Raw genomic sequence first — 23112 nt, 5'->3', positions numbered from 1 at the left:
TATACTTTTTGCCCAATTCACACAAGAACAATGTTTTTGTTTTTTTTTAAAAGATTTTATTTATTTATTTGACAGAGAGAGACACAGCGAGAAAGGGAACACAAGCAGGGAGAGTGGGAGAGGGAGAAGCAGGCTTCCCGCCGAGTAGGGAGCCTGATGTGGGACTCAATCCCAGGACGTTGGGACCATGACCTGAGCCGAAGGCAGCCGCTTAACTGACTGAGCCACCCAGGCGCCCCAAGAACAATATACTTTTTAAAAAGCATAATGACATAAAATTTTATCCAAGGTTGCAGTCTTCCATGCCGTCTTCTTCACACATCATGTCTAGAAAATGAACTTCATATGCTTGATTCCATAAGTTTTGAAGAAAACCATTATAATGAGTGCCCACAATCCCAGAATGAAACCCCCAGGAGGATGCCAATCTTTCAGCTTTGGTTTCTGCAAAACAAAGAGGACACAGTAAACTTAACAATAATGGGTCAAACAAACACTGATGGGAAACAGAAATTTCACAGGCTGTGTTTGAAGGGGAAGTAATTTAGCCAAATTAAATGTATTAGGACAGCAACAACAACAAAAGCTTCTAACTGGGTAAATATTTCAATGTGGTTCTTACAAAGGTCAGTTTCAGATGCCATTTTGTTTCTCCAAAGAGGCTTCCTTGACTACCCAGCCCAACAGCTCTCTTCACTAGCCTACTAGTCCTTCTCACTTTGAATTTATATATTCATTAGTTTGTTGGTTTTGTCTGTCTCTCCTACCAGACTACAGCTCTATGAAGGTCATCGTGCTTGTATTCCCAGCACCCACCTGTCACGGCGCCTGGCACACAGGAGACATACATATATTATACTGATTAAGTCATTGGAAAAACAAATGCTATCCAATTCCATTTGTTCTGATATTCAACAAATACTTGTTTGGGGCCCATACCTTTGGTCATGGTAAGCCCTTGAGACAGAATGTTCCTTGCTCCATTCCAAACCCTATTTGAAACTCACCAACTAAAATGCCAACACCTTCAGATTTTCCCACCTGCTATATTCTCTTCTTTGAATGTGTAGCTCCTTCTACTCTTACTTCTATCGAGTAACATAATTATTTTTATTGGTTATCTCCCTGCAAAATTCCAGGGAGAAATGTCTGGCTGTATTCATTTTATATCCCTTTGTCCATTCCCTACCCCTCAACACCCAGCCAAGTGTCCTGTATATTTCTTTGTCCAGCAAGGAAAGGCAGACCAGTCTTCTCCCTTTAGTTGTCATTGCAACAGCTATGTTATGTCCCTGAAATTGGAGGTCTGTAACTATGATCTTTTTATAAGGTTTACTTCCTAAACTACTGGCCAAGATTATAAGGATAGTTATGATATGAGAATCATATTTTTTAAAGATTTATTTATTTGAGAGAGAGAGAGAGAGCGTGCATGCGATGGGGGGGCAGGGCAGAGGGAGAGAGAGAAACCCAAACTCCATGGCGCTAAGCGTGGAGCCCATGACAGGGCTCGATCCCACAACCCAAGATCATGACCCGAGCTGAACCCAAGAGTCGGTTGCTTAACTGACTACACCACGTAGGGGCCCCTAGAATCATATTTTAGAGTAGAACTGAGTGAAGAGAAACTAATCTAAAATTTTCTTTAGTCACCTTGTAAACTAGCCAAGGAAGGTTCATAAATCTCTTAGAGGTATCTGCATCTTATAGTTTGGTTTCCCATATATAACCAGGACACCTAATGTTCTTTACTCAATCCTAAGCTCATCACATTACAAGAGGAAAGGACGCAGGCAGAGAGGAAGCGGGGGAGAGAAGGAAGGAAAGAAGGAAGGCAGGTAGGCAGGCAGGCAAGCTTAAATATAAAACAAATCAAGTCAAATCAACCAGAATTTGTCAGTAAGGGCCATGCTAGTAATATCCTGCCACATTCTATAGCTATTTATATTTATTATCTATGCTTTAAAATATCTGATAGTTGCTTAATGTATACATTATAAACCCACTAAAAGAATTCAAAAGAATATTTTGATACAATGAAACTCTATTTTTCTTTTAATTTTATAAATGGAGAAGTTATCTATGGAAATGCCTGGTTTTCAACTAGATGATCTTTCTGCAACTTCTTCCTTCTCTTCTGAAATTCTTCTCTCTTGGCTTCAGTGATACACTCCCCAGGTTTTTCCCTTCTCTAACTATTCCTTTTCAGTCTTCTTTGCTCCTTAAATGCTCGTGTTGTCTACAGCTCTGCCCTCAGCCATTTATTCTCTCCCTTTATATAAATAATCTCTCTGGGTGACATCTGTACCCTGGTTTTGACCTCTGTCAGCAAGCTTATGATTCCCAAATTTACATCACTAACATGGAACTCTACGCTAAACCCTAGGTTTATGTACAATTAACAGACATCTCTACTTGGATATTCTAAAGGATCACAAACTTTACTATAGCCAAGAGCAAATTCATTCCTGAGTCCTCCACCCAATTCTGTTTTCTTCCGTTTTCCATCACTCCATCCATACCAGGGGCATCACCATGTTGCCAAGGTGATAAAACTGGAAGTCATTCTTAGCTCCCCCAACTCTCAGACCTTCCCATTTCCATGAGTTCCTAACTCTTACAGGTTTTCTCACTATCATGTCTGTCCTTTCTAAGTTTTCTATTATCACTGCCACTACCTTAGTTCCAGCTCTTATCATTTCTTGTCAGGATCACTGAAACAGTGTCCTAACTAGCTTCTCTTCCTCCAAGATGCCCTCTCTTTCCCATCTATCAATCATACTGCTGCTAGACACATCTTCTTAAAATACAAATATATATTTGTAAAATATGTATACATATTTGTATAATAATAAAAGCCTCATATGTATGGACATAGGTATTGTTTGTTTTAAGCACACATTACTTTTGTCATTTAAAAAAATTAAATAATTTAAAAACGAGGGCTCAGTGTGGTGTGGTTCAAAGAGCATGGGCTTTAGAAACAACTTTTTTGGGTTCAAAGTTTAGTTTTAACACTTAAAGTCCATGTCACCTGTGAAGCCACTTCACCACTCTGAATTTCTGAATCTATAAAATGGGCATAGTGACACAGACCTCCTGGGAATGAATGAATGCACAATTACAGCAATGATGTGTTTTCTGAGAACGTAGTCGGTCTATAACTACCTGTTCCTACCTAGAAAAGTGATGATTTGAAACTCAGAGTACTTTTTAGATAACTTTCTTCTGTGTTTGTTAGTTATGAGGAACAATGTTTGAAACAATCTGATTTTTATATAAATTTTAATTCAAAATTAACTGGTCAAACTAAGAGAGGAATCCACCTTACTGTTTTCATATCATGCTGGAGTTTTAATCAACCACATAATATAAACACAACTGACAATACTGTTTACAGTGGTTACGTGCTACCCTAACTCTTAATTCTATTCTCACCCCCTCCCACTCCTTCCAGACAACTCCCCAAACACCAAAAATATTGTAATCCAATTCTTCCTCCTGTTACTTTCTATTCAAAACTCTGCAATGGCTCTGATCATATGTGAAATGATGATGATGACAGAGGTTCTTTCCCTCTAGTATCTTATAAGATGGTAAGTCCAGTGGCATTTCAGATGGAAGAGCTTTTGTGAAACACTATGAAAAATCTTAATTTAATTCCAGTAGAAAATCTAGATTAATATAAAGCATAGTTATATTAAAGACAGGGAAGGTAGATATCACAAGCATGTGACAATGAAAAACAAGTGAGTGAACTAAACATGATTTACTACTGCTTGGTTTTTGTCATGTTTATTTTCTATTATTCAAACAGTTTGTAATCCATGCCAAAGGGTTGAAAAAGCTAAACCAAAAATTCTTTTTCCATAAACGGGGAAAAGATTGTCATTATTAGTTATTAGAGGAAGCACACCTTTATACAATAGTTTGCAGATGTTCCCTGGAAATTCAGTTTAAGAGTAATGACCTAATTGGGGCAACAAGATTCACATTTTCCCCAATAACTAGGAGTCTCGGATTTGGATGGTATTTGAAAACACACACACACACACACACACACACACACACACACACACAGGTTCATGCTTTAAAAAATTTAAATAAATATTATCAAAATCTGGCATTAAACTCTTACCTATAGAAGGACAGGCTATAATATACAATACAGACAATTATTCCATAAACCAATTTAATGAATTTCAGTGCTAAAAGAGTTCAGGTGATGTGAACTTTCAAGAGTTTAAAAATAGTGTAACTTTCAGATAGTATTTAAACCAACTCATGCTTTAAAAAAAAAAAGGTGAACATCATTTAAGCTCTATGATTCATTAGAGATTACTGAAATAATAATCAAGTAGTTAATAGCAATCTTAGTTCTGCAGCTGTAGAAACTAGTTACTTTCCAATGAGATGGATTCCCTGAGGTCAGAGTTGTATCATTAGATCTTAAACTTAGCCAGAAATAGTTGCCAGGAAGAAGACAACGAAAGCTTCTTTGGAAGTCACTATCATTTCTCCCAAGACTGGTCCTGGCAGCTATTTTGATCTATTATTCCAAAGACTGGCTCAGAGAATCTGGAGGCATTGCTTCCTGGTTCCTTCAATAAGATGTGTCCCATATTTAGACCACTGATGCCCAGGAGAGGACCAGAGAGAAGAGCAAAGTGCTAGAGCTTTGAATGTAATAATGGAGGACTAAGAAATGTATTGGAGTGATTACTCCAAAATTATAACGGAATTTTGTATTTTTTTACAGTATAACATTGTACAGACTAACAAAGAGCAGCAAATCTCAGCTTTCAAAAATGGCTATTTGCAGTTGCTATATTTTTTATTGTATTACATATTTTTGATTAACAGAAAATGGTAAATGAATTATTAATTAAATACAACTTGGACTCTTAGCTTAACATGGCATCTACGTAGACTCTTCCAGTGCAGCCTTTCCCATCTTCTCAGGAAAATACGTATGAAGACACAGAAAGACAAGAGCACATCCTACTAAAATTAATTTAACCTCTGATGAGAAACCTCAGATAACTTCACTATCTGAAAGTCCTAGAAACCAGGTCTGCAAACAAATTAATAGTGGCCTGGTTTTCTGACAAAGGATTGCTTTGCGCTGGGAAACACAATAATTCTGTCAACTGAGAAAGGGACTTTTGCTTTCTCCTTTTTCCTGCCTGCTATTCAAGGGATTGTGTTTCCAAAGTAGAAGGGTGGCTTGATGAGGCAGCCAAAGTAGTGTAACTCATTCCTAACCCCGCAATGGCAAACCTCTTTACCATCTGAATACAGTTCCCAGTAAAGAACAAGTCAGAAGGTAGAGGGGCACTGACAATGGTTCACTGCATCTAAGAAGTTTCAATATCCACATGAAGAGCTCTGAAGGAGAAGGGAAAATATAGGAAAAATCCTTGTAGTAGGGCATGTTAAGAAACAGGTTTTTCCATACACTTCACCATTTTAAAGTGCTCCCATGCCAGGCATACATAGGTAGCATGATAGCAGAGGATCCTCATTTAGTTTAGCAAAACCACATTTAATGACTGCCTGCCAATCAGAGGAAATGTATAACAAATTATTCTTCAGATGCAGGTCTGAGAAGGCATTCAAACCGAAGTAGATAGGGAGAAGCATCCACGTACTCTGTTGGCACATACCAACAGCGTTCTAAGAAAAAGGAAAAAACACGGAGAGGTCTATGAATAAAAATATTCCCCCACACGATAAAGAAATATCCTGAAGATGCAGAGAATATATCTCAGAATAAGATGTAGTCAGGAACCAAAAGATCATTTTAGAAAAATTTTATTTGGCATTGACTTGAATAAAGAGGCACAAGAAATTGAAAATAAAAGAATGGTATGAAGAGAAAAATTATACAAGGGCAACAGGCTGAGATAAAAAGGAAGCAAAATTAAAATCCACGTTAACAAGGAAAAAAGTGCCCTAAGCACATCTTTGAGTCCTTCATTCACCTAATTATGGCAGATTGGTGGCAAAAAAATGGCCCAATTCTCCATACTTCCCTTGTATCCATGCCCTTTGCAAGATGTGCTGTTATAGCAACTCTCACCAAGAAATGGAATTTATATCCTTGTGACATCTTTTGGTCGACAAAATGCAACACAAGCAACAGCGTCCTAATTCCAACACTTTGCTTGCTTCTGCTCTCTCAGACTCTGCTACCACGATGAGAAAAAAATCCAGGCAAGGCTTCTGGAGGCAAAGACATCATGTGGAGAAAAACTGAGGTTCCCCAGACAAGAACCAGCCAACTCCCAGAAGCAGACCAGCCTAACCAATCCAGGACTGACCACAGACTCATGAGGGAACTCAGCTGAGAATAGAACTGCCCAGTTAAACTTGGCCTAAACTGTCAACCTGTAGAATTATGAGCTAAGAAAATGGTTGATACTGTAAGCCACCAAGTTTTAGAGTGGTTTATTATGCATCAAAAGCTATGGAATACAACCACTGATATAATTAATGTGGAAGGAAACACCCTGATTCTTTATCATAAGAAAATAAAGTTCCCATCTACATACTTGTGGCTTCAGATTTCTGCAGGAATGGTACAAATAAGAACAGCATAAAGGGCAACTAATCAACCTTTGTCCACCATGAACTTTGCTGAGGTGGGGGGGGTGGTCTGACAAGATAATCTCCTCTGACCCTCCTCGAATAAGAAATCCAGTCCCATTAAAGCAGCTGTCACACCTGAACAGTTATCTAGAGCCAGACTCTGATGAAGCCACCCAGGAAAAATACCTGCTATACGTCTTCTAGAGGTAAATTTCATGAATATTCTTTGCACAACCTCCCCAGTAAAGGAGCTATATTGATGCTCTTCCAGTTCTCTCTTATGGTCTTCCTGGAAACAGACTGACTCTACTTGCCACCATGCCAGGAATTGCTCTCCGGGAAATGAAATAGGGGAACCCAGAGACTAATTCACCTAGCTTCCTCTAACCTTCCTCCTCTCAATTGCAATCTAGACCAGATATCTAGCTCCTTTCCTTTTAAAGTTAGTAATTAGTGTTACCCAGATGTTGCCCCCTGCTGGGGAAATGAACATCTCCCAGGATTTTGATGCATTCTACTCATGGTAAATTTGCAAAGCAATTAATCTAATCTAGGATAATTAAAGATGCTTTATTTTTTACTATAATTTGTTAAATATAAAATTGACCATAGTTTTTCCTTAATCTATGATTTTAGTTTTCCCGTGACAAGAATATCCACTGTTAACATTATTACTTAATAGTGCTCTGGAATTTCTAGCCAATCTAGACTTAAGTTCCAGTAAGAAGTAAATTTTCGTTTGCAAATATTATGATTAGATAGCAACAAACTCTACAAAATCAATTCATAATTATGAAAAATAAAGAGCTCAGATTTTTTTTTTAGATTTTTTATTTATTCGTTTGAGACACAGAGATACAGAGAGAGAGAGAGCATGAGCAGGGAGAGAAGCAGAGGAAGAGGGAGAAGCAGGCTCCTCACTGAGCCAGGAGCCCAATGTGGGGCTCGATCCCAGGACCCCGGGATCATGACCTGAGCCGAAGGCAGACACCCAACCATCTGAGCCACCCAGGCGCCCCCAAGAGCTCAGATTTGAGATAAATATAAAAAAAAAACTTTCAACTTGTTACCAAAAATGAGTCAAAAAACAGAATAGAAAAAAAAAAAATTCCATTCACAACAGCAATAAAAAACATAAAATAACAAATAGCCGTAACATGAGATGTAAGGTAAACAATCCAAATTACCCTATAAAAATAAGTAAACAGTCCAGAATATAAAAAAGGATATGATAAAGCTAATCTAAAATGTTGTTCTCATGCAAAATAGAAAGATCAATGCAACAGAATAAAAAGCAGGCAATCAAGCCCAGTAGCCAAGAATTTAGTACATGATAAAAGAGCTATCACAAAAAAGTGGGCAAGAAAATATTCTTACTGGTGCTCTGGATTAACATTTGGAAAAAACAGATTTGTTGCTAGCCCAACATTATAAACCAAAATACACTTTACATGGTTTAGAATTAGATGTAAAAATATTAGATGTAGAAACATTTTTTTTTAAATTTTCTTTGTAAAGTGGCACCTAGGGACACATTCTAATGGTAGCTATGTTAAAAGTACCAGTAGAGAGGGATGCCTGGGTGGCTCAGTCGGTTAAGCGTCTGCCTTCAGCTCATGTCATGATCCTGGGGCCCGGGGATTGAGTCCCACATCAGGCTCCTTACGCAGCAGGGAGCCTGCTTCTCCCTCTGCCTGCCGCTCCCCCTGCTTGCTCTCTCTCATTCACTGACAAAGAAATAAATAAAATCTTTTTAAAAAAAAAAAGTACCAGTGGAGAGCAGTGGCAGAGGAAACTCATTATGGGGAGCAGAACACGAGGCCAAGGGCCTGCAAGCTGACTCAGAAAGGACTTCTTGGGAGAGCTGGCCCTTGAACAATATGTCATATTTGGGTTGGTGAAGAGCAGAGCAAAGTCAGGTGATGAGAAAAGCCAGGCATTGTTGAAAGGCAGAAGGAAGGTGATGGAAGATCCACAATGGTGGAGATTTATATCTGTTAGTTTGCTGCTGACCAGCCAGAACTGTAGCAACTGGGAAACATTGTTGAAAGAATGGATGCCCTTTGGGTGTAGCAAGCATCAAGGGCTAAAAAGATTCATTCTGTAAATGCCCAGTTGTGAGCTGGGATTTGAAGCTTCTACTAGCTTGAGTCAGTGCCCACCCACAGGTGAATGGAGTAAAAAGAGATAAAATGTAGGAGAATTTGCACACTAAAGGGATTTATAAATCTAAAAGCAATAAATGAAAATTAACCAAAAGGTGAAGAGTTTTTTTTAAAAGATCTTATTTATTTATTTGCCTGAGACAGACACAGCAAGAGAGGGAACACAGCAGGGGGAGTGGGAGAGGGAGAAGCAGGCTTCTGGCAGAGCAGGGAGCCCGATGTGGGGCTCGATCCCAGGACCCTGGGACCATAACCTGAGCTGAAGGTAGACACTTAATGACTGAGCCACCCAGGTGCCCCAAGGTGAAGAGACTTTTAAAAGAACTTTTTGAAAGCTCTGTATTTTGCAAAGTGTACAAACCAAAAGGTGAATAAATGGGAAAATATGATAGAAAGGGGGATAAGTTTAGTACATGAAGATTTCCCCAAAATCAACAGACACAAAGATTTATTAATAAATGAAATAAGGAAATGAAAAGTCTCACAAAATAATTACAAATGGCTAATTAACATTGAAAAAATTCAATCTTCTTGATCATAAAAACAAATTAAAAATAATATATTAACTATTTCTTCATCTTTTAAAAATTACACTAGTAAATGTTAATAAGGATGGTCAACTTTTCAGAAAAATAATCTATTAACATGTTTAGAGGTCTTTAAAATGTTTGTATCTTTTCATTCAGAGGAACTGTTACACTCAGCTACATTAAGAAACTCAGAAATGCTGTCAAAGGTTTTGCACAAAGATTTTCTTCTCAGTGTTATTTACATAATAAAAAAACAGAAAACAATCCACATAAATAATAATACAGGAAATATGGTACATCTACATAAATAGTAATCAAAATGTTTTCAAACAATTTTAATGATTTGGAAACACACTTATGCTGTAATAATAAGAAAGTAAAGGCAAGATTCAAATTAAGTATGAAATATGATCTTCTAAACAATATTCAAAGAAAAGGAATATATTAAGGTCTTAATAGTGTTTCTCTGGATGAAATAGAATTAGGTAGTTTTAATCTCTTCTCTAAACTTCTATATACTTTTGAAAATACGTTTCTACAATGGATATGTATTTCTTTAATTATTTTTTGTGTGTGTAGGGGGAAGGGAATATATAGGAAAAACTTCTATTGAAAGAATCCACTTAGAAGAATCTCCATATACCCATCTTTTCCAAATTAGGAGATGCACTGCAATAATACTGTTTAGTACTTGGTATCCTAAGTTTAAGAAAATGTAACATGAATAGCATGACAGCAACATAATATAATAAAGTGCTTTTTCAGTATGTATTTAATGATACTGCTGGAGTATAACAAGATTGCTATTTTTAAAACAACTATAGGTAATATTTTAGACATTCTACAGTGATTTTCCTTGCAATCAAATGACAGATTGGTATAATTATTGCATTTGGTAGTACCGCTGCATCTGAGGTAAGTTCATATTAAAGTATAGCTTATAATTTCATTTGTGTCCATATTAGAACTTCTCATAAAATGACTGATTTTATGTAGTTAAAGTACTCTACTGACTGCTATTAAATACACTATTTTTTTTAAACTTTCACAATAACAGCTTTAATACAAAGGTGAAAAGCACACATAAAACACTGCACTGTGTCATGAGCAAACACTTAAGAGCTTAAGGGCTACCTATTATTGAAATGCCTAATATTTCAAATTAAAAAGATAGGTAGCTAAGCAACACTGCACTGCCAATTGTGCACAATATTCAACCTCCCTTTTCATGTTGCTAGGAGAACATTACCATAGAACTGCAAAATAGTTAACGGAGCATAGATCTAAGCACTAAAATTATGTACAAAAAAGAAACTGAGGATTTTCAAAATTGTACGTGTTTACCGGGAAGCAAATGAAAATTTTTCAAAGTTTTGATGAAATTCTTTTCTTAAAATAGAATGATCACATCAGTTCAGTTAAACTATCTTTTAAGTAAAGGGAAAAAAAATACAATATACTGAAGCTACTAGTCTAATAACTTTAGAAAACAGCTGTTTGTTTCCAATTGTTTGATCTGTGGTAGTTCATTAGTACTTCCAGTTTCTCTATATCTTCTCTATAAAATATAATTTGTACTCTTCAAATTATATTAATAGTATAAATCAAACTGTGGTCAGCAAAATTCTAAGTCAGCCCCCAGATTCCCTCTCCCTAGTGTACATTCCCCGTCTAATCCCTTCTCCTTGAGTGTGGACAGAACTTGTAAATTAGATGGGCTATCTCTCTTATGATTAGGTTACATTATGTAGCAAAGATGAAGGGATTCTGAAGATATAATTAGGGTCCCTAATCAGTTGACGTTCAGTTAATCAAAAACACGATTATCCTGGGAGGAGGGGCTGACCTAAGAAAGTGAGCCCTTTAAAAGAGAGTCTGTATATCAGAGCTAGAAGTCAAAGAGGTCAATACATTAGAAGCCGCCGAGATGCTCTCCTGCTGCTCATGAAGAATCAAACAGCCATGTTGTGGTGTGCAGGACAGGCAGAGAAAGCAAACAGCCTCTGGGAGCCCAGAAACTCAGTCAGCCCTACAACCATGGGAAACTGAATTCTGCCAATAACCAGTAAACTTGGAAGAGGACCCTGAGGCTCCTCAGATGACACTGCCATACTGGTTGACACCTTAATCAAAGAATTGTTAGACCGTGAGCACAGGACTAAGTTAAGCTCTGCCCAGACTCATAAAGCGTGGAAACTGAGATAATAAATGCTTTTAAATCACTAAATTTATTTGTTACACAGCAAGAGAAAACTAACAACCAAGACTTGAAATGAAACTATTCATTATGCCTGGTAACTCTTCCTTGGGTGAATAACTGATTAAGATATTAACTTTATATGTTCAAAAAATAGAAGTGAAGAGAATGAAATATTCTAGTCTAATTCCTCCTACTCTTCCATATCTATTCATTCTCTAAGACCCTCCTCCAATGTTACCTCCAACTGAAGCCTGTTCTCACACCCCAGTAAGAATTAATTTCTTTTTCTCTAGGCACCAAAGGTAATTGGCGCTTATCTTAAACTATAGTCAGTTTGTGGGTGTGATTCTACCACATTGTGATCTGTTGGTGGTATCTTACCCATTTCTGAACCTTATCAAGGTCTCATAGGCTTTGAATACAATAGAGCAATCAACTTGTCTTAGTTACATATTATTTTCTTCTTGAAAATAAGAAATACAAATATTCAAATATTAAGTACTAATCTACTAGTTTATACTCTTGGTTTTATGACTTAAGGAAAAGATTAAGAATTGCATTAATCAAATAACAATATAATCTATTTTAAGAATCCCTAGTGAGAAATTAAAAACATTATTTAATAAATGTGAAAACAATTTGAAGTTTGAAATAAATGAATCTGTTTTTTAGTTCTTAGTTCTTAAGAAAGAATCCACTGTTCCCACAAATAAATAATAAAAGTACATTTATCAACAGTTATTTATCTGTGTCTGTTAAGAGATAATCAGAGTTCTGCTTCTGCTGATGTAGGGTTAAAAGCTACAGGAACTATCGACCCATTCCAAACAACTAGAAAATTATACAGAAGGTAAGGAACAATGGTTTTCAGATATTGGACAGTTTGCAGCACTTTTCTGACCCCTGGAAGAATGGAAATAAGTGAGTCTCTCGAGTGCCCAAGCTTATTGCCTGAAGAAAGCTTCCAAGCTGTGGCACAAGGAAGGGGACCCAAACAGAACCTGGCAGTCTTGCTGAGTCGAGGAGACACAGATTAGAATTCAGGGAAGTTTGGGCAGCTAGAGTTTGCAGGGCAGACCACTGGAGAGGAGGGGGCAGCACAGAGACAGAGCTCCAGAGATTTGCAGACGGTCTTCTGGAGTTTTCTGCACAGTGTCATCTCTGCATGCAAAACAAGAAGCTGGCAGAGGAAAACAACACAAAACACCAGAAGCAATAGGCCAAACACTCTCCTAAAATTCATAATATGCAGAGCACCAGGTCACAGCTCATACTGAGTCTAATGCAGAGTAAAGCAGAATAAATCAGAAATAGTGGGGTTATCTCCCCACCCCACCTTCCAAAGAAGGATCTGCTCTGGATCTGCCTCAAACAACTTAAAAGCAATCCTTAAAGGGCTCAAACTGATCCTACAACAAAATCTAACACTGCTACATGAATAAAACAAAAATCCAAAATCCAACAACAACAAAACTTAAAATATCTAGCATCCAATTAAAAAAAAAAAAAAAGCCATGGAAAGGAGAAAAACATGACCCATAGCTGGGAGAAAAATCAATCAATTGAAAAAGACATAAATGAGATGATGGATTTAGTAGATAGGGCTTTTAAGATAGCTATTATAAACTGGATATAAAGAAAAACATGAACATATGAAGGGAGAAAAAGAATACATCAATAAGGCCCACATAGGATTTTCAGAGATGAAAAATATGATATATGAAATGAAAAAATATACTGAATGGAATTAACAGATTAGACACTATAGAAGAATTAGCAGAGAACTATTAAGATAGCAACAGAAATTATTCAAATAAAGCATAGAAAGGAAAAGAGCAGGAAACAATAAACAGAGAGTGGGCTGTGGCACCGTATCAAGCAGGATCACATCTGTGCAACTGGAGTCCCAAGTGGGGAGGGAGAAAAATATCTACAACAAATAATGACTGAAATGTTTCCAAATTTCACAAAAACTATAAACCACCAAACCCACAAAGCTCAAAATCAAGCATAATAAACATGGACCATGCAGAAGGACTATCATAATCAAAATGCCAAAAAACAATGATAAAGAGAACATCTTAAAAGCAGTCAGATAAAAAGAGATTTGTTCTTAGAGAGCAGGGTTCAGCAAACCACAGCACATGGGCCAGTCATGTGATTTTTATAAATAAAGTTTTACTGGAATACAACCACACTCATTCACTTTCATATTATCTACTGCTGCTTTTATACTAAACCAAAGTTGAGTAGTTGCAACAAAGGCCAGATGACCTACAAACCTAAAATATGACGTGACCTACAAGCCTAACATATTTACTACCTGGCCCTTTAAGAAAAAGGTACAGAGGAACAAAGAATGACTGAAGGAGGACAGAAGACAGTGGAAAGACATCTTAAAGCACTAAAAGAAAAGAGCGGTTAACCTAGAATTCTAGGGAAAATGTACGAAGTGAAAAAAATCTTTCAAGGATGAAGGTGAAATAAAGCATTTTTCAGTTAAGACGAAAGCTTTGAGAATTCAACAGACCTATACTACACGGTGGTATATACCAAATACCTATACTCTCTACGGTATATCTATCATAGGTTTAGATGAGGAGGAATGTTAAGAGAAGTTCTTCAAGCAGAAGGAAAATTGTATCAGACAAAAATGCACTCTTACACAAGTGAATGAGGAGAGAGAGAACGGACAAAGAGGTGGATAAATATAAAAATAGTTTTCCTCATTTTCATGTTTCTTTAAAAGGTAATTGACTGAAGCAATAATGATAATAATGTATTACAGGGATCATCATATATGTAGAATCAAAACAAACAGCAGCAGCAGCACAAAGGATAGAAGAAGGGATTAAGAATATATCATTATAAGGTTCTTATGTTATACATGAAATAGTATAATATTTAAAGAAACTGTAATAAAGATGTATATGTTATACATCCTAGAGCAACAATGGCAACAAAGTAGATTCACTAACAAACCAAAAGTGGAAATAGAATGGGATCATATAAAACACTCAGTCCAAAAGAAGGCAGAAAAAGCAGGGTAAAGGAACTAAAAACAGACGGACCAAACAGAAAACAAATAGCAATATGGTAGACTTAAATCCAACCAGATTTAAATGCAATTTAAATACTGATAATTACATTAAGTGGAAGGATCTTAACCCTCCAATTAAAAGGAAAAGATTGCAGGTTGACTAAAAATATAAAAATAATATTCTACCTGTAAGAAACTAAATTTAAGACACAGATAGATTAAAAGCAAACAAATGGAAAAAGACATACCATGGAAAAGAAAGCTGGGCAGGCTGTATTAATGTTAGAACAGAGTAGACTTTAGAACAAGGGATATTATAGGGATAAAAGGGACCTTCACATACCAATAAGCTGATTCATCAAAAAGACACATGAATTCTAAATGTGTATGTTCTTCAACAGAACTTCAAATACACAGAGCAAAAACTGACAGGAAAGGAAAAATTATAATTGTATATTTCAGCACAATCTCAGAATTAACAAGTATTGATTGACGGATTGATTGATTGGCAGAGGGAGAGGGACAGAGATTCCTAAGCAGGCTCCATGCCCAGTGTGGAGCCTGACATGGGGCTCCATCTCATGACTCTAAGATCATGCATGACCTGAGCTGAAATCAAGAGTCAGACGCTGAACTGACTGAGCCACCCAGGTGCCCCAGAATTAATAAATTTAAAAAATCAGTAAGAATATTAAAAACTTGAATGTTATCAACCAATCTGATATGGTTGATATTATTTCACTCCACCCAGTAACAATAGAATACAACGTCTTTGCAAGTACACATGGAACATTCACCATGACAGACCAAATTCTGATCTATAACAGAAGTCTCAATAAATTTTAAAGGACTAAAATCATACAAAGTATTCTACATGGTGGAATTAAACTAGAAATCATTAATAGAAAAGATATTTGGAAAAAACCCAAAATACTTGGAAGTTAAATACATTTCTAAAGAACCCAAAAAGAAATCACAAGGGAAATTAGAAATTATTCTGAACTGAATGAAAATGAAAATACATTTCAAAATGTGTGGGAGGCACATAAAACATGCTTACAGAGATACGTATAGTTTTAAATGTTTGTATTAAAAAAGAAGAAATTTCTAAACTCGGTAATCTACGATTCCACCCAAAGAAACTAGAAAAAGAAGAGCAAATGAAACCATGATAAGCAGAAAAAAGAAAAAAAGTGGAGTTCAATAAAACTGAAACAAAAAAATGCAGAAAAATGTCAATAACCAAAAAAGTGCTTCTTTGAAAGTTCAGTAAAATGGATAAAACTCCTGGCAAAACTGATTAAAAGAAAAAAAGAGAGAAGAATCAAAGAGGGGATATGATTATAGATTATGCAGACATTAAAAAGATATACAAAAATAACTTTATGGCAATAAGTTTGACAGTGGGTGCCTTGAAAGATACATCAGCTTATCTAGTTTTAAGCCAGAGAGTAAAAAAGACATGTATATCTGTAAAGTCTACACAGATTTCCATATTCCTAATGGATTTGGAAAGAAGAGCCTCAGTCTAGAACGAGGAAAGGGATTTTCAGTCAGAGTGTAAAACAAAAGGGATCTGTACCACTAAGAATGCCTAGGGAAGAACCCAAGAGTCAAGTAGAAATTGCAGGTAATAAAACCTAACACTTTTTAAATGTTTATCATATGTCATGCATTATTTTAAGAATTTTAAAAGCATAGCTTTTAAGATAATATTATTACCCTGTTTTACAGATGAAGAAAGGGTTTTGGAGCAGGGTTCTTTCTTCCTTTCTCTGCAAAGGGCCAGATAGTAAATATTTTAGGTTTTCCCAGCCATATAATCTGTTGCAAAGTACTCAACTCTGCCTCATCAACTCTGCCTCATAGTACAAAATTAGCTGTAGACAATAGTGAGCAAAAGGATTTAGGTATGTCCCAATAAAACATTATTTATAAAAACAGGTGGCAGGCTAGATTTTATCTGTGGGCCATGGTTTGCCAACCCATGCTCTAGAGAACGGTTGTTAATGGTTCGGAACATACCACCCCCAAATGAGTCACTTTGGCATAGTGATTATTTTGAACTGAAGGCACTTGAGAAACAGCAGATGCAGGAAGGGCTTTCTGATCTCCACCTTTCTACCTAAAAGCCGATCAAAAAATTTCCCATGGAAAGGTGCTTTCTCTGTTCCAGGAAGACAACATTCTTATCACTGGATACTGGCACTCAACACCAAAATCAGTCTATACAAACTAACCTACTAAAATAGCCCTTACCTTCCATTAGTTTCCCTCCTATATTTCCTAGTCATTTTCCCCTCAGTGTACTGCCCCTATTCCAAGCCCCTTTGTCTCATCACTTCTCCACAAAAGCATTGTTTCTTTATTAAAATATACAAGCTCCCAGTCCTAACTGCTTCTTTGGGTATTCATTTTCCTTATGAATACCCTCACATGCACATAAAAATACTAAATAAAATTTGTATGTTTTTCTCCTGTTTATCTGTCTTATTTCTGTTTAATTCTCAGGCCCAGCCACAGAACTTAAGAGAGTAGAAGAAAGATTGCCCTTCCCTAACCGTATAGTGATTTTCTTTTAGAGTTATCTGAATCTGTCCTTTACTTGATAATCTTTTGGAGAGATGTCATCTAAGAGATGCAAGTATTGGATGGATTTTTAAAAAGCCTACATTCTACGAAAGCAGTGGGAAATCAGTATATACTCTCTTACATTATTTTATGATTTCAAACCACTAGGAAAATTTTCTCTGATGTGAAAATTGTCAGTGATTAATTATTACAACTTACTTTATCTGAAAATCCAAAAAGTACATTTAATTACATTTTATGCTGTACCAAAAAAAAAAAAACCAACCCTAATACACCAATAATGAATAATGCTTGCCTCCAGTTGTACAATTATTTCTAAATGGGTAAACAGTTAAGAAAAAAATTACTATAATGGGCTTTGTCATTTTGCTGTTTAAGAAAAAATTAAATTTCAAATCTTTGTTTTTAGACAGAATTTTCATAACTTCTTCAATGTGAGTTTCCCAAGAGAATCATCAAAATGCTTTTAAGTGTTAGATTGGCATCTTCTCTTTTGAAATATACAGTCTAAAGAACAAATCAGGAAGCCTCCTCTGTGCTTGTGAAGTCATTCTTCAGAGACAAAAATTAATTTCAGTTAATTTTTCTGCAATATCATCTGCTTATTCCTAAAAAGATTATAAACAATTTCTTTTAAAATAAATTAAAGTTTGAGAAAGTATTTTTAACAAAAGTAGTCACTTTTAGTCACGGTAGTAATTATAAGATTGTTTAACATATTTGCACAAAAACAAATCTTAAAATTGTTTTCCCCATACTTTACTAGTAATGATCTTGCCTATGAAAAAGGGCCTGTATATGGTTTAATCAATGACAATACTCTTAAACAGCCCTTTTCTACTTCTATACTAGTTGAAAACAGCAGGCTAAGGTTTATAGTCTATTACAATTACTAATTTATTTTATTTTTGGCAGAACAGCCAACTGAGATGTGCCAAGGAAAGAAGTAAAATAAGAAGTCTGAGAATTCTTAAAAATGAGTTGTTAAATGTCAGTGAGATCTACTTTATCACAGACTAACAATTTTAGGTATGGTAAACAAAGCTATTTCCCGGAATAAAAATTTTAATTAGTGTCTAACATATCCATTTATAAATTATTACATCTCTCTAGCAATGTTACAGATTTAATAACACTACCTAAAAGTAAACATGTTTATTCCACAAGATTAAGGTGTCTATTGGCACATTTTATTTTATTTATTTTTATTTTTTTATTTTTTATTAACATATAATGTATTATTTGTTTCAGGGGTACAGGTCTGTGATTCATCAGTCTTACACAATACACAGCGCAAACCATAGCACATACCCTCCCCAATGTCCATCACCCATCCACCCCATCCCTCCCACCCCCCTCCACTCCAGCAACCCTCAGTTTGTTTCCTGAGATTAAGAGTGTCTTATGGTTTGTCTCCCTCTCTGGTTTGGTAGAAATCTCTTAATCAAAATTAGGTAACATGGATATTATTTTCACAAAGTATTAATAACCTTGGAGATAGAACTGGTAAAAAAGATACACAAGCAAAATCAAACAATTAAATACCTTGATGTACTGATAAATACATCTGAATGTAGATCAAAGTAAAAAAAATCTTTGAAAGAAATCTATGCTTATCTAAAAGTTATCCAAAATTAAAATTGAAATATACTACACGAGTTACCCACCAAACATGACTGGTACAATGAAATCAAAGTTAATACTGAGTGCTAAAGATCTGTAACTAAAGATATTGATTCCCTTAATATAAAAAATGACTTTTCTGACATGCATATATCAGTTTTAAAGTGAACGATAATCTAAACTCCTATCGGGAAGCACATTAAGGTGATTTCAGGTCAATTTGGATGACAGATTAAATAACTCCTATTTACACTACTTTGATCTGTTGCTAGTCAGTTTCTAACTACTCTAACTACCGCCGAGTATGTAGCATGAAGCTGAAGGGTACTGTATCTCAGCATGTCTATATCCAAACAGCCAGTTTCTCGATCTATATGGGCAGAGATTCTTTTGGGTTTCATTTTCTTTTTATTCCATGTTACTTCTGCTTTTGGTGGATCCCTGGGTTTAACTGCTGTCAAGTTCATTAGGCTAGTCATCTAACAATGACAGCCAACTGATACAAGCAACAATGTATTTCCCTCACTTTTTTAAAGATTAAAATGTTAACTTACCTTATTACACTGTAAATTAAAACCTTCCTATTAGAAACAGGATGCATAGGGCATGAGTGATCTGGTTTTACTTTCCTCACTGTATAATATATTTTTTTCTTCCTTGTACAGATTCTCTAAAAATTTGGTACAAATATATAGCTAGGGAACTGGCCAAGGAGCACATTACTTTTCCATTTCCTGGAGCTGGAAAAGGGTACATCTCCTCACTTTTCATACTGTTTGTCTCAATCCCCAGAAAGTCAGCATGTATTCATTCACCAATAATCCTCCACCAAAGCACACTTATGCCCCTAATATTGTGGACTACACTTAATCCTCAAGACAAATAGAAAAAGCTGAGGACATCAGAAGCTATGTGATACATTTTGATATAATGGAATATAGAAAATGAAAATACTCTTTATATTTGGCATATTTGCAAAATTACAATGAATTTTAAAAGACAAAAACTCAATTTAGAACTGCCATTACAATTCTATCATGGTATCCTAATAAAATGAAAATTCATTATAAGACATATTTTAAAAAGTCTTCACTACATATAGAAAATATCTTAAAAGAATTAAAATTTTATACTTTCTAAAAAGAGACACCAAAAGGTTTTCTGAAAGGCTTTTGTCTTAGTAACTAAGATGATGAAGCTATACTGCAAAGGGAGTAAAGTTAATTATTATCAAATTCTTAATATTTAAAGCAATACAAAGGGTCAAATGTCTAATATTCATTAGGGATATTTGCTTTCTGAATGTGAAAAACTCTTAAATTACTTCAATTTATGAAAGAAATGTATATTTGTTTTTAATCACTGGTTGTTTATTTTAGTTGTGTACAGAAGATTCTCAAGTACTCAAGGTCCAGTCATAGAAGTTAGAGATCATCAGGGCTCTGTGACACGCATTTTTCTTACAACTTTGGACAAACCACTATCTGTTAGGCCTCTCTCAGTGGTGGGGAACAGATAAAGCCTTAGTACAGGCTAACAGTGAATGAATTATATTCCAAACATCCTTTTTATCATCAGTTTTATGGAAACTGGAAAAGATGTTTTTAAAATCATCTTATAAATGGCTGTTAGATGATTGGGACAGGTCACAGAAGGCTATCAAATTCTTACTGTTGCTGAACTATGAGAACTAAACATGGACCCTCAGATCAGGTGGCTACATAGGAGAGACTTTTCTTGATTCAAGCAAGTTAACTACAGGTAAATTTTAAATTAATCAAGCTACCTTTAGCACCTTCTCCTATCACCTCTTGTACCCACATCCTTTCACATTTCTATCTTGTTTCAAGCCCTCACCAGGGAGCCAAGGACAACTGGGGTGGAGAAGGAAATCAGGAACAGAATTGTGAAGGTAACAGATTCTCTTTAGGCCAGTTTCTAAATAAATGGAAAGTCACGTACTGAATACTGAACTAACTGTTGATATTTATGCCTTCCAAAATACGGTTTCAACTAACCATAACATGCATTACATCTGTTGACACCTCATTCATCACATTTCCTGGCACAAAGTTCCTTTATAAGAACTTTGCAATATTCATAGGAGGTACTAGAGCATAGTAGTTGAGAGGAAGGGTATGGGGCACCTGAGTGGCTCAGTTGGTTAAGCGACTGACTTCGGCTCAGGTCATGATCCTGGAGTCCCGGGATCGAGTCCCACATCGGGCTCCCAGCTCAGCAGGGAGCCTGCTTCTTCCTCTGACCCTCTCCCCTCTCATGCTGTTTCTCTCTCTCTCTCTCTAATAAATAAATAAATAAAACCTTTAAAAAATTAAAAAAAAAAAAAGAGGAAGGGTGTGAAGTCAAACAGACCTACATCCAGATTCTGGCTCTGTCACTTACAACATGGAAGACCTTAGGCAAGTTACTTAACTATTCTGTAGCTCAGTTCATCCATGCACAAAATGGGAGTGATAACTTTTTTAATGGTACTAATTATTTTCTGATGATAATTATGATTAGCCAAAAAATATGTTTTGCACCTACTTGCAGATGCACAACAAATATGAAAAGAAGCAGATGAATTTAAGAGACATTTAAGGGACAGAATAAATGGGAGGGATGAACATTGTGAGAGGGAGAAGAGATAAGCAGAGAGAAAAAGAGCATGGAGGGAGGAAGGGAGAGGAGGGGGGACAGACAGATGGAAAAAAAAAAAAAACAACCCAAGATTCTAAAGCAACATTACTGAGAATACAGTAGCATTGAGATACCAAACATAGTAGAAGAACCCTTTAGGAAGGGGGTGAATTCTGTTAGACAATGTGTTCAACATCTAGGTGGAGCTATCATACAGACAATAAAATATTGTTCTGCAACTCAAGAAGGAGACAAGGATGTGTGGGGGATCACTGGCATATACATGATACCTGAGAACCGTTACGGTAGATCAAACAGTAGGGAGCACATGTCTAGTAGGAATTTGTAAAAGGGATAGAATCCTAGAGATAGGCCTAGGAAGATACCAACACAAGATTTTTGAAGGATGTGATCAGACATTGGAGGAAGCATACAGTGATGGCTCAGGAGGAAAGAAAACAGGTTTCAGAGAGATTAACTAACAGAAGCAAATACCACAAGGAAGTCAAAGATTAGGATGACGTGAACATTAAGGAATTGTAGTAAACTTTGCAAGAACAGTTACCGAGCAGCTGCTGAACTACAAGCTTGAATAAAGTAAGTTGAAATAGGAATGAAGAAATGAAGAGAGCTAGTTTATTTTTTTCTATTGTGGCAAACCATACATAAAGTTTACCAGTTTATCCATTTTTAGGTGTACAGTGGCAGTAAGTACATTCACACTGTTGTACAATCACCACCATCCATCTCCAGAACTTTTCATCTTCTCAAACTGAAACTCTCTACCTGTTAAACAATAACTCCCCCATCCTTCCTCCCTCAGCTCCTAGCAACCAGCATTCTAGCTTCTTTCTCTGAATTTGACTATTCTAGGCACTTCATATAAATGGAATCATACAACATTTGTACTTTTGTCTCTGGTGTTTTCTACTTAGCATAACATGTTCAAAGTTCAAGCGTGTGTCAGAATTTGCTTCCTTTTTAAAGTTAAATAGTATTCCATTGTATGTATATGCCACATTTTGTTTATCTGTTTATTCACTGATAGACATTTGGGGTGTTCCAACAATTTGGCTATTATGAGTAATGCTGCTATAAATCTTGGGGTTCAAATATCTGTTCACGTCCTGCTTTTAATTCTTTTTGTTATGTACTCAGAAGTAGAACAGCCGGCTCATATGGTAATTCTGTTTAAGTTTTCTGAGAAACCATCATACTGTTTTCCATAGTGGCTGCACCATTTCACATTTCTACTAGCAGCGCACAAGGGTTCCAATTTCTCCACATCCTCACCAATGCTCGTTATTTTCTGTGTTTTATTTTATTTTACTTCATAACAGCTAACCTAATGGGTATGAAGAGGTATCTCATTGTGGTTCTGATTTGCATTTTCCCATTGATTAGTGATGCTGAGCACCTTTTCACGTGCACATTGGCCATCTGTATATCTTCTTTGGAGAAATGTCTGTTGAAGTCCTTTGTTTATTTTTTAACTGGATCGATTATTTTTCTGTTGTTGAGAGCTAGTTTATTTTTAAAACATCAACAAGAGAGAAAAGAGAAAAAAGTAAAGCCTTAAGGGAAAGCAGAACTGAGGAAGACTTCTAAGGACTAAAGACACCTAAGTCAACAGTGGAGAGTGTAAAGACAAGAGAGAGAGGCATTACCTAAAGGAACAAGGTTCCTGACTGTGTACGCAAGGTATCCCTGATACAATTCACACACTTCTTC

At 36.0% G+C, this 23112-nt stretch overlaps 1 protein-coding gene across 1 annotated transcript in view; it reads right to left on the bottom strand.

Annotated features, from left to right (window-relative positions):
• Window positions 1-252: 252 nt before the first annotated feature.
• PIGK (phosphatidylinositol glycan anchor biosynthesis class K) overlaps window positions 253-23112 on the bottom strand; it is a 109671-nt gene continuing 86811 nt past the window's right edge. The window contains exon 11 of the mRNA XM_025871921.2: window positions 253-444. Coding sequence (XP_025727706.1) covers window positions 328-444 — 117 coding nt within the window. The 3' untranslated portion in view covers window positions 253-327. The remainder of the gene's footprint in view (window positions 445-23112) is intronic.

The sequence above is a fragment of the Callorhinus ursinus genome, unplaced genomic scaffold (genome assembly GCF_003265705.2).
Source record: "Callorhinus ursinus isolate GAN/ISIS: 27379988/994484 unplaced genomic scaffold, GSC_fseal_2.0 scaffold9, whole genome shotgun sequence".
Classification (NCBI taxonomy): domain Eukaryota; kingdom Metazoa; phylum Chordata; class Mammalia; order Carnivora; family Otariidae; genus Callorhinus; species Callorhinus ursinus.
The sequence above is the reverse complement of the archived record's forward strand: the minus strand, read 5'-3'. Positions and strand labels throughout refer to the sequence as shown.